This window comes from Rhinolophus ferrumequinum, chromosome X (genome assembly GCF_004115265.2).
Source record: "Rhinolophus ferrumequinum isolate MPI-CBG mRhiFer1 chromosome X, mRhiFer1_v1.p, whole genome shotgun sequence".
Lineage (NCBI taxonomy): Eukaryota > Metazoa > Chordata > Mammalia > Chiroptera > Rhinolophidae > Rhinolophus > Rhinolophus ferrumequinum.
In genome coordinates this window covers 93,011,318-93,024,368 of record NC_046284.1, presented here as the reverse complement: position 1 = coordinate 93,024,368, position 13,051 = coordinate 93,011,318, and the positions used below count along the sequence as shown (strand labels likewise).

Sequence of the window (13,051 nt, the reverse complement as noted above, 5' to 3'; positions counted from 1 at the left end):
TGGCTGAAACAGAACAAGCCAGGAGGAGAGTATTAGGAAATGAACTTAAAGAGGGAAGAGAGAGAAAGCACAGATCACATGGGGCCTTAAAGGTGCGGTGACCCCATGTTCTGGTTTGCCGAAGACAGAGCAACAGGCATAAACTGAGATTAACATTATTACTAACAGCACCACCTTTCATGCTCAAAAGTGTCCTGATTTGGACCATGAATTGTATGGCCACCTTATAAATAGGTGACTGTAAAAATTTTTACTTGAAGTGAGATGGGGAACCGCTGGAGGGGTTGTGAGCAGAAACATTTTTAAAGGATTATCCTGCCTGTTTCATGGAGGAAAACCCAGGTAGCAGACAGACTACTGAAGTAACACGGGTGAAGGAATAACACTTGATGGAAATATTGAAAAGTGCTCAGATTCTGAAGTCAGAGATGACAAGACTTGCTGATGTACTGGTATGGGACTAGAAAAAGGAGGAGCCAGAAATCATTCCAATATTTTTGGCCTAAGCAACAATAGGAAAAATGGAGATACTATCTGGTGAGCTAGGAAAGGTTTTGGGGAATCGAGTGGAAGCAGGAGTGTGGTTCTGGACTTGGAACCCTGAAATGCCTGTTGGGTATTTAAATGCAGGCATCTAGATATAGTCTGGAGTTCAGTGGAGAGATCTATGCTGGAGATGTAAGTATGGAAATCGTTATCTTATAAAGGGCATGGGACTAAAACTATATACTTATTCTACAGTGATAACATAGAGGTTCCTCTCTTCATAACTAAGGTCCTGAAATAGTAAGAACACTACAATATAATTCAAAGAATTACTACAAATCCCCTACAGAAAAACAAATTGCACAGCCACTGACAAAAGCAGTTTTCAACACTTTTCCATAGCTATACACAGGACAGGTGACCTTTACATACATGAAATTTTCTCATGGATACTCTTGGATGTTTTTTTCTCTTGGATTTTCATAAAACCCAACAATAAATGGTGCAGAGAAGTATATCACTACAATAAACTCTAATCATGACACCTACTTAAGTTTCTACTTAGACAGGGTAGACTTCTTTCTCTCCCATTCAATAAAGTACGACGTACAAAAATTGAGTGAGAATGTTTTACAGTAACAAATGTAACCTTTTTTTAATTTTGGTTATCTGCAAACAAACACTTTATAGTAACAAATTACCGACACTTCAGTATCCATATACTAATTATGTCAACTGAAAACACTGGAGTCTAGCAACACATAAAACATACAAACTAATCTAGATAAAAACTAATAATTTTTACCTTTTTCTGAACCTGGAGCAAAATACATAAAACAGTAATTAAAGTATATATGCCCCCAAATTTTACAGTGCCTTTTCTTCACACACTGAAAATCATTAGTATATTCTGACCCTATTCTGAAGGGGATTAACACCCTAATCATGTTCCAAGGCATTTCATGGGTACCTTGGGTGATTTATAAATTCCCTTCATACTTCAAGAAATAATAACAGCAGGCCAGTTACAAAAAATCTTTCACTTACACTAAATGCGTTAAGATTTCAAACACTCTCAAAATGTTTCAGGAAAAAAACCAACAACACTTGGAATCCAACATTTTGGATTCTTTTATACGCATCTCCTGAGTTTAAACTTAGTCAAAAGCAATTACAATCCATATTTAAAATGTACCGGCAAGAGGCTGTAAAACAGATTTCCTGTCTTTGGAATTTTCTTAAAGCTCGAATATTATGTATTCCTCAACCCTAATCTTGGGCTTTGGACTAAACAGCTTCCAGCCTAGAAATCAATAGGGTTCACTTAGCAACTTGAGCAAAAACCCCAAAGCCGGGATTTTCAGAGCAAGTCTAACAACATGCATAATTAACAAGTCTCGGTTGCTTTCTCCAGAAAGACCCCAAATGCCAAGCTTCTCCTCCACCTCCGCTGAGCCCCAGGAGTTCTGAAATTCTAGACTAAGCAGCCCCGCAGAGAGGAGAAAACAGCAGCCTCTAGGGGAGAGGGAGGTGCAAACCTCTTAGCCAGTTGGGCGGGAAGGGGGGGCTGGGGAGCAGGCATGGGTTTCGCGGCACTTACAGATCCGTCAACACCATGAGCTCCGAGTAGGCCCGGTGCAGCAGAAATTCGATGAGGGTGCTGAGCCGGTAGCCAGGGCTGGCCGCGGCGGCAGCGGCTGCCGCCACGGCGGCTCCAGCAGGAGCAGGCGCCGGGGCTGACGCGGGGCCGCCGCTGCCTCCGCCGCCGCCTCCGGGAGGAACCAGCTGGTGGTTCTCCAGCTGCACTGGGGCCATGGCGGCGCAGGGCCGGGCTTGGCGCAGCGGCACAAGATGCGGCCCTCGAGCCTCCCGGGCGCTCGGTCACCGCGCCGAAATGGGCGCGGGCAGAGTCGCCGCCGCCTATTGCCGGACCGCCTCTGAACAGGAAGCCGTGCGCCGGCCGCGGAGGCCCGCCCCCATGTAGCGACGAGCCCGCCAGCCCCAGGGACGGGAGCGAGGGGCGGGGGAGAGGGCGGGAAAGCGGGGCTGCAGCTGCAGGGAAGCTGCGCCTCCGCCACCGATCAGATGCTGCTTCGCCAGGTAGCCGCAGCGTCCATGACGGCCCAAGGCGGAAGTCGTTAGGCAGAGCGGAAGGGGAACCTGCAGGGGGACTTCCGACACCAACCTGTGCTTTTTCTCCCGGCTGTCGGGGGCCGGGACTTTCGGGGGGTGCGTGGGAGTGGGGCGGGGCCGGCGCGCGGACCGGAAAAGCGGAAGCGGCCACCGCGCGCCGCCGGAAGCGGGCGTGGGGGCGGAGCCGGAGTCGTCACCGCGAACGTCAGTATCTGCCCCGCCTTTGCCTTCACCGCCCTCGGGGTTTAAAAGGCTCCAGTTTGGCCTGAGGTGATGCTCCGCGCTCCGTAGGGTGGCGCCGATGCGGCTGGGGAATGTCCCACCTAGATGTCCGTGAGTTGTGGTTATGGAATTGCGAAGAAATTGGAGCAGCTGCGCACTTGTGACTTCTCAGGTCTTTGCACCTCCCACAGTCTGCTCATGCGCCTTTCGTGGGATAGAAAACGTTTCCGTCATTGGTTTTTTTTTTTTAACTGTGGGAAAAGATGCGAGAAAATATGATTGGAGGTAGGAGCAGGGCCGCTGGCAGAATAACTAGACTTTAATGGAGTTGGATGGCTACTGATCTCATTAGTGACCCCCAGATTCCGGCAGTTCTATCACAGAAACAGCCTTTACATCCTCTCCCGCTGGCTCTCACTCGGTTCTCACCCTGCTCTTGCAGTAGCCGCCCTACCCTACGAGGGCTTTCAGTTCATCTTCCATGTCCTACCACCACTTTTCCCCCCGCCGAAAATCCACGTTTAATATTTTGCTTCCTGCTTCAAAACGGTTATCTCAACCTCACCTGCACTTTGGAATCACGGGGAAAGAGGCTTTAAAAAAATACTGTGCCAGCCCCACAGATTGGACTTTAGTTGTCTGATGTGAGGTCTGGGCTTCAGGAGTTTTAAAAGCTTCATAGGTGATTCTTATATGCAGCTGAGGTAGAAATCCATTGTTTAAAAGCGTCCATTGCCGAGACCCTTTTCAAACATCTTTTTGCAGATTCCCATGTGTAACTCTTAGGTGTAAGAGACCCTCTTGCTTTTGCGAAGGTTAAAATGCTCTCATTTTTGTCCACTTTTGTAATTCTTAGTCATTCTTGAAGGCCATTCATATGTCTACTGAAGGTGTAACCTCTGGAGTGAAATCGCTTGCTCCCCCGTTTGTGGTCCTAAAGTACATTTACATAACGTCACCGTGTTACTTACTGAAGGCATTCCGATTACTTAAACCCGCTACAGCAGTTGCTGGAGGGTCGACCGACTATCATTCATCCCTATGCAAGCTACCTCAAAGAACAAACACGTTTTACAAATTAGCTAGAATTAACCATTTCTTTTGCAGTTGTTTTGATTTGTTTTATTGTAGCGTTTTTCTCTCTTGAAAGCTATTGGCTTCGGTTAAAAAACCCTGGTGGTCACATACACCCAAAAGATAGGTGGTGGTTGTACAACATGGTCCTTAAAGTCTTTTCTAACACTCATATTCTGTTTCTATGTGATATTGACGGGATTTTAACTCTGCCTTATTGCATATATTAAACACGGTTAGACTCCATGCCTTTTGGTATTCAGTCTATTTGGCAGTAAAGTTCTACCTACAGAGAGTATAACCACTTGCAAATAAAAGAAAAAAATTAATGGATGGATGGGGGTTTAGAAAACAGAAAATGTCACCCACATCCATCAAATTAGATTTTATTGAAATTTCTGTGAATTTGAATAGATATCTTTAAAAATTGAAAACTAGTATTAAAAAGTATAGTCTAAAAGAAAATTGGGTGAAAATACAGGAATAGGACTGTGAGACTCGATGTGCTTCAATTATTGGAGATCAGACAGATAATGTAAATGAAAACTCCTAAAAGAGATGATACCGGTAGCCCTCCTTCCAACCTGATAGGTAGTATGAGGTCTGACCATTAAGTTCGCGAACTCATCCTAGAAAAAGTGCTACATACCTCATTGCTGAATATCACTATGGTCACCTTTGAAGTACTCCCCTTGGGAAGCTATGCACCGACGCCAGTGCCTAGTGCACCCTTCAAAGCAATTTTGGAACTCTTTTTCTGGAATGGCCATCAAAGCTGTCGTTGTATTACCCTTGATGTCCTGAATGTCATCAAAATGTCTTCCTTTCAGTATTTCCTTTATCTTCGTGTAAAGAAAGAAGTCACTGGGGGCCAGATCAGGTGAGTAGGGAGGGTGTTCCAGTACAGTTATTTGTTAACTGGCTAAAAACTCCCTCACAGATAGTGCTGTATGAGCTGGTTGCATTGTCATGATGCAAGAACCATGAATTATTGGAAAAAGTTCAGGTCGTCTGACTTTTTCACGCAGCCTTTTCAGCACTTCCAAATAGTAAACTTGGTTAACTGTTTGTCCAGTTGATGCAATTCATAATGAATAATCCCTCTGATACCAAAAAAGGTTAGCAACATCATTGCAACAAGTTCGCGAACTTAATTGTCAGGCCTCATATAGTGCTTCGTATAGCCACTAGGCAAATATAGGAAGTGTTAGTAGAAGAAATGATTGGGAAAGGAGGGAAAATGTTGGCATGTTTGGCTGAGTTACTAAAGGAATGACTCACGTCAAGCCACTATTGGAAATATTTATAATTTTAAAGTCTACAGTACAATGGTTGGCACTGTAGTATACATAATTCTTGTATTCACATTTTTTCAATTGTTCCTCTGTTTAATCAACACCAGACTAGCACACGTTGGATAGTTTCAGAACTAGCAGCATGATATTTTCTCAGCTCTTAAATTGACCTAAACACTTTATATTTTTAATGAAGTCAATCTGATTTTAATAGAAGGAACAAATTGATTGCAAAATATGGAGAAAAAAGAACATTTCCTTTTAAGCTCTTTTGATGGAAAAATGAAATTATGATACATGTAATTTGTTTTGGAACATACAGCTCCCCCTCAGACACAAAAGAGCAGAAAAGGAATTGGAAAGTAATTTTTTCTTATTAGATTGCAATCAATTCCTTCAAAACGGAGAGCAAAAGCAGTAACTGCATTCATTCAACAAATGATCCATTCATAGTGAAGTTGAGGGAAGGAACTCAAAATACTGTGAGTATGGTCTGACCAATCTAGAAAAAATGAGAACACTTTAATGGCTTTGCATATAAAACAAGACCCAAACTTCTTACTTTGGCCTCTAAAGCCATTAACAGAGTGGCCCTTGCCTGCTCCTCCTGCCACTCTTTCCCTCACTCATACACTATAATCTCACTGGGTCTAAAACATACCATTCCCTAAGGTGTTAGGGCTTGTCCACTGCTCCAGATACCTGAAGCACCTGCTTCCCCCCATTCACGTGGCTGGCTTCTCATTTTCATAGTAGCAGTTTAAGTAAGAAAACCCTCAGAGAGACTTCCTTTGACTGTATGATATTAGACATGTACAAGGATGTTCACTGCAGCATTGTTTGTGGAAGCAAAAAAAATGAACAATCTTAACTGTCAGTAGGAGAATGGATACGTAAATTACTATATTTCTATGTAACTGTTCAAATGAATGAATTAGATCCACATGTACCAACATGGATACATCTCAAAAATAATATTGAATGAAAACAATTTTTTGGTACCATTTCTATTCATTTTTAAAGCACACAAAATAATGCTCTATAATTTAATACATGGCAGTCGAAGTAAAAAATGTAAATAAGAAAGATAGACATGACCTCCAGGATAGTAGTTATTTCTAGGGAGGGATAAAAGATAAGGTAATGCTTTATTGGTTATTAGCTATGAGTTGTATCTAATGGGTTTCTTGAAAAATCTGAAGGAAATGTGACCATATCTTAGATCTAGGGATAGAGATATGATTGTTAATACATTCCGTACTTTTCAATATTTTTGAAATTTTTCATAATTTTTAAGTTTAAATTAAAACGTTTCTCTTGGTATCATTTATTCTAGCTGCCATAACAAATCCCAAAATCTCAGTGACTTAACACAGTAAGAATTTATTTCTTGTGCTCACAAAGTTCAGTAAAGATGTACCTGATGGAGAGGTTCTCCTCTAAGTAGTAACCCAGAGATCCAGGCTCCTTCCTGCTCTGGAAGCTGTCACTCTAGCCAGGGAGAGTTTTGGGGTTTTTTTTGTGCCCACCCACATACCATTAGCTGGGATTAGTCACATGGCCCATTTAAAGGCTAGAGAGCCAGGAAATACAGTCTTCCTGTGTGCCTAGGAAGAAAATGAAATGGTTCGGTGAGCAACTAACATTGTTTTTACCACAATATTAAAGTAGTCTTCTCTCTTTTTTTCCCTTAGAGCACAGCCTCTGAAATCAGACCACTTAGATAAAAATCCTAGCTCAACTACTTACGCTCTGAACGCTCTCCAGCAAAACTGCTTCACTTCTCCAGATCTATTTCTTCATCTGTAATAATAGTGTTTACCTTGGAGGATGATTGTGAAGATAAATGAGTTAACATTTGCAAAGGGCGTAAAACAGTAAGTGATCTGTAAGCATTAACTATATCATCATCACCACTTAGGAGTAATGATTCTTGTACTTGTTTTTCCACCTAATAACCTATGAACTTTCTGTCTTCTCCTGCCCTCATGTGGCTCTCTCTCTGATATCCCCAGCACCTAGTATAGTTCCTAGCTATCTGGCTTTCATGAATGAATTAAACAGGTATATTCCTCCATCTATGCACTGTAGTTCTATTTATATTACATTAACTTGTTTGGGATTAAGATTAACTTACATATATTTACACGTGAAATGAAGTGTCTAGGATTTCTTTTAAAATACTTCAGAAAAAAGTTGGGGGAGGTAGATGAAATAAGATTGGCAGAATGTTGACAATTGTTAAAGCTGAAGATGGATACATGGGAGTTCATTATACTCTGTGTTTTCTCTTCTGTGTGTTTGAGAATATACATAATAAAAGGTTTTTAAAAATTGAGGATGGGTAATCAACTGAAGGCCCAGATATTTTTTCTTTCCTAATGAACAGCCTTTAATCTATATGTACTCAATCTTTCAGGTGTTTAAAACATTTTTGTGTTTTATAAATTGTTTAAAACCAGCATTAAAAAAAGAAAACTATAAGGAAATTTCAATTATAACTGCTTATAAAAGAGATAGAAGTATCAAATATTTTAAGATTCTGGTTTCAGGCTTTGAAATAATGTTTCAAAAAATACTTATACAATGTATGTAAGTCTCCCCACGTGTCCTCTCCAAACAAATACTCCCTCATGCCTTGCAGTTGCCAGGAAGTTCACCAAATCAGCTGCCTTCAGAAAAATATAAGCAGAAGCAGGCACAAAAAAAAAAAAAAGAAAAGAAAATGCTTATACAAATTGATAATCTTCAATATTTCTAGCTATGCTAAAATTCAGTATCTTTTTTTTCACCTCACATTGTTACCTTTTTAAAAATTCTGTGGTGAGGACATTTAAGATCTACTCTCTTAGCAACTTCAAGTATACAGCACATGTTAGCTATTGTCACCACACTGTTTGTTAGATCCCTAGAATTTATTCATCTTATAACTGGGAGTTTGTACCATTTTACCAACATCTTTCCATTTCCCCCATCCCTGGCCCCTGGCAACCCCCAGTCTACTCTTTGATTCCATGAGTTTGGCTTTTTTAGATCCCACATATAAGTGAGATCATGCAGTATTTGTCTTTCTATATCGGACTTATTTTACTTAGCATATCGTCCTCAAAGTTTTATCCATGTTGTCACAAATGGCAGGGCTTCATTCTAGGAGAAGGAACTACAATAGCCCCTAACGATGTGGTCGGTTTCCTCATGTGAGGAGGACATAACTGTAGGATTAGGTTTACTTCTCTCTTGAATATACCATTTTCATTAAATAAGAAAAGGCTGTTGTGTCTTTCCAACTCTGTGAGCATTGAGTAGACCCAACCTAAGATGAGAATATCTAGGTGCCGTGTTACCTGAAGGTACTGTGTAAGATGCTCAGTCTCCCTTCATGCCCAATAGCAGACCAGGAACTGTTTCTCAAATGGAATGTAGTGGGTCGGTATCCAGGAGGCAGTGAGTCCAGAACACCGCAAAGGGGGCACCTCCAAGCAGAAGCAGCCTCCCTGTTTGCCAGAGGTGTGCGACAAATGTCTGAACAGCCTGACGCAGATGGTTACATTTAATTGCTTTCCACATTTTACTCCATTTCCAAATCTGGCCAATTGCATGCATAGCTGTGAAGGAGCACTGGTATTCAAATGGGTCATAAAAATGTCTATCCTGCTTCCTTGCACCCCGCCCCACCTCATTGTACCTCCATTAGCGATTAAGCCATTCTGCCCTGGGAATGGAGAAACCTCAACTCCCTCTGCAGCCCCCTTTCTCCTTAAAGGCAGTTAAGTTAGAATACATAGCTCATAGTCAAGCAGTAAAGGTGCTGAAGGAAGAATTTGTTTTAAGGCAGCTACTTGGCTTCTTAGTTCTTCCAGTAGACAGAAAATGATTTCTGTGGATGGATCGGGTTTTATAGAAGCACTTTCAGTTCCAGCTTTCTAGCTGGGTGGCCAACTGTCTGCCTGAGCTCCTCCCTTCCCCCCCGCCCCCCCATAGCTCAAAATGGGACCAAATTTCTTTGGTATTCACCCTATTTCTGTGGGAACCCCCTGTTTGAATAGCCATAACCATATTGCCTGCGGGTCCCTGTGGAGGGAGTTTGATATTCCCTTCCTTAGTTCTGTTTCAGATTGTTGAGTCTTTGCCTGGTTTGAGGTGTCCATCTTTATTTTATCCTGGGCATTTTTTTGATCAGTATCATCATAGCCTACCACAGAGGGCCTCCAAGTGCTAAAAACAAAGATAGTAGCGTTTTGGGTCCTGCCTCGTGGCTCAGGCGGCTGGAGCTCCATGCTCCTAACTCTGAAGGCTGCCGGTTCGATTCCCACATGGGTCAGTGGGCTCTCAACAACAAGGTTGCCGGTTCAACTCCTCGAGTCCCGCAAGGGATGGTGGGCTCTGCCCCCTGCAACTAAGATTGAACAGAGCACCTTGAGCTGAGCTGCCTCCCGGATGGCTCAGTTGGTTGGAGCGTGGGCTCTCAACCACAAGGTTGCCGGTTCAATTCCTCGACTCCCGCAAGGGATGGTGGGCTGTGCCCCGTGCAACTAGCAACGGCACTGGACCTGGAGCTGAGCTGCGCCCTCCACAACTAAGACTGAAAGGACAACAACTTGAAGCTGAACAGCACCCTTCACAACTAAGATTGAAAGGACAACAACTTGACTTGGAAAAAAAGTCCTGGAAGTACACACTGTTCCCCAATAAAGTCCTGTTCCCCTTCCCCAATAAAATCTTTTTTAAAAAAAAAAGATAGTAGAGTTTTTCACTTAGGATAAGGGGTCAGATCACAACATCTTTTCAGCCATTCTCTGCAGTGATCGGCTCATTGTGGGAGCTGTCATTCCGTCCATTTTACAGTCAGTTTGGAGCACCTATGAGTATAGCACTCGGGCTTTGAATAGCTTCTACTACGGTATTCCATGCAGAAATCCAAAGTAGCAGGCCTCGTTGAGGGCATAATTGTGTCCTAACTGAATAGTCTGCATAGTAGCTTGAAGCTCATGAGGCAGCCTAGCTGCTGCCATTCATCTTTGCTCACTAGTCATATAGACACACCAGCCAGGTCTTTACCAGCTCCCCACTCTGAGGGCCAAAGCAGTCCCAGGTGTCCCTCACCACAATGGGTAAATGAAAACGGATTTTGTCAGACTACAGATTTGTCCCTGGTGATTTCAGGCTGATTAGGCTAGGATAAATTTGGAGTTTATTCCAAGGTATGGCCGAGACCCTCACTGCCATGGACCAGGATCCTTGACTTGGTAATAATGTGCATATCTGCAGCCCCTGGCATGTCACCCACTTGAGACATCTCTATCCCTCGTGACATAGATTTTGCACTGAATCTTTTTGGCCCTTTGGTTTTGTTATTTGTATCCTGGGATTTCAGAGTTCTGATTAGACTTTGGTATCCTCTGGTAAAATTTGGCTTTTAGCAGCATCTTTATCTTCTGTGTGTCTACTACCTTGTATGTTGTTTGTCTGACAACTTATCAGAAATTGGCTTTGGGAGAGATCTTTGTAAATATTCTGTGCTCTAGGCTGCTGCTGGTCTTTCCAGTCAGCAGTTGAGGTGGCTCAACTTTAAAGTTAAGGGCCCAAGTCATTTGTAACTGACATTTTTACATTTGACCAAGTGTCAGCCAATTTCTCCTGGGTTTGTTTGGTAATAAACTTGGACAAACTTCTGGCATTACTTCACTGTGGACAATTTGGAATTATAGTGGCCACTTTGAGCAACTTTGACATGAATAAGATTGTTCATCTGAGAGGTGCTTTAAAACAAAAAGAAAAAAATCATGAGACTGGCTTCTCTAAAAGAGTGAGGTCACATTTTTTCCCCTGTACATTGAATATTAATAAGTACTGGCTTTTTAATGGTATGACTTTATGAAAGTATCAACACCCGAAGATATTGTTTAAAACACCTTTAATGACTGTTGTGGGTATGTATATGACTGTATATCAAAATGGGGGTTTAGTTTTTACAGTGATAATTTCATTCTAAAACTGGCTCCTTCATATAGAAAGACAGACACAGACTGAAAGTCAAAGGATGGAAAAGATATTTCATGCAATTAAAATAAAAAGAAAGGGTAGCAATACTCATATCATGCAAAATAGACTGTAAAAAGAAACAAGGACATTGCATAATGAAAAAGGGGTCAATCCAGGGGGAGGATATAAGATGTATAAATATTTACACACCCAACATAAGAGCACCTAAATACAGAGGGTGCCAAAAAAATGTATGCACATTTTAAGAAAGGAAAAAACTATATTAAAATTGTAATACTCAATGTATACTGATAAAAGATGAATACAAGTCATGTGCATACATTTTTTGGCACCCCTGGAATACACACACACACACACACACACACACACACACGTGTGTGTGTGTATGGTACTCTTATAGCTCAACAAAAAGCAAACAATATAATTTTAAAATGTGCAAAGGACTTGAATAGACTTCTAAATAAGGTACACGGATGGCCAATAAATACATGAAAAGAAGTGGAGCCTTCATGCATTGATGGTGGAAATGTGAAGTGATGCCGCTGTTGTGGAAAATAGTTTGGTCGGTCTTCAAAAGTTAAATGTATAATTACCATATGACTCAGCAATTCCACTCCTACGTAAATACTCAAAAAGTATTAAAAATAGGTATATGAAGAAGTACGTGTACATGTTCACAGCAGCACTGTTCCCAGTAGCTTTAAGACGAAAACAACCCCAATGTCCATCAACCATAAATAGATAAACAAAACGTGGTATGTCCATGCAATGAGACGTTATTCAGCCATAAAAAGGAATGAAATACTTGGTATATATATGCTACAACATGGATAAACCTCAAAAACATGCCAAGTGAAAGAAGCCAGACACAAAAGGTCACACATACTGTATGATTCCATTTATATGAAATATCCAGAATAGGTAAATCCATAGAGACAGAAGATTGGTGGTTGCCAGGGGCTGGGGGGAGGGGAGAGTGGGGAGTGACTGCTTAATAGGTAGGGTTTGTTTTGGGGATGATGAAAATGTTTGGAACTAGATAGAGGTGATGGTTGCACAACATTGTGCACATGCTAAATGACACTGGACTGCATACTTTAAGATAGTTAATTTTATGTTACATGAATTTTACCTTGTTATGAAAGTATATTAAGATTAATTTTAAAGTCTATAAATGGAAAAAGTATTAGGGGTATATTAAATGTTGGTAGATTTATTTATTTAAAAAGGCATATAAATAACTTGCTGCAAACTGTTACATAGATGATACTCAAAAAAAGTAAAATTAGATTTGGGTTTTCTTTTTTGCAGAGCAACCAACTAATTCTCTGCCCAGATAACAGAGGTTTCTGATATGACCTATTTAAAAATTATAGGACATATTTTGTTAAGGCCAAAAATACTCTTTTTACTCTTTGTACGTCTAGCAAACTCTTGAATAATTTTTGACAAAAGTTTCCTATCTTTTTAAGTTCCTGAAAATCACTGTTAATTATTACTATGGTTTTAAAATATGTTTAGCTGGATTTTGGGTTTAAAAATTATAACTGCATAATCAACAGGCAATAGTATTTCTCCCAAGGACATGCTGCAGGTGTAAAATGTCATAATAACCACCTTCTTTGGGTGACTACTGCTGCTACTATCAGAAACTTTGCTATTGGAAAATATATCTTTAAGAATAAAACATCTCACTTTTGCCTGGAGTATCTAAGTCCCTTTGACCTAGCGAAGCAGCTGCAATTTCCACCACGGGTGCAGACTTCAGATAGAGGTTCTAGATTTGATATTCTACATATATTTTAACTTTGTAGATTCCAAGGAATCCAAGAGTTTAT

The 13,051-nt window shown here is 41.2% G+C and overlaps 2 protein-coding genes across 2 annotated transcripts in view; one reads left to right on the top strand and one right to left on the bottom strand.

Moving 5' to 3' along the window:
* The window catches only part of MED14 (mediator complex subunit 14), a 74,694-nt gene extending 72,257 nt beyond the window's left edge, over positions 1-2,437 (bottom strand). Inside the window, exon 1 of the mRNA XM_033118945.1 lies at positions 2,087-2,437. Coding sequence (XP_032974836.1) covers positions 2,087-2,301 — 215 coding nt within the window. The 5' untranslated portion in view covers positions 2,302-2,437. The remainder of the gene's footprint in view (positions 1-2,086) is intronic.
* Positions 2,330-7,621, top strand: LOC117029745 (putative uncharacterized protein MED14OS). The gene is given in 2 exon segments (XM_033118938.1): positions 2,330-3,126; positions 6,905-7,621. A coding segment is annotated over 1 exon segment (531 nt). The 5' UTR covers positions 2,330-2,337; the 3' UTR covers positions 2,869-3,126; positions 6,905-7,621.
* Positions 7,622-13,051: the final 5,430 nt, after the last annotated feature.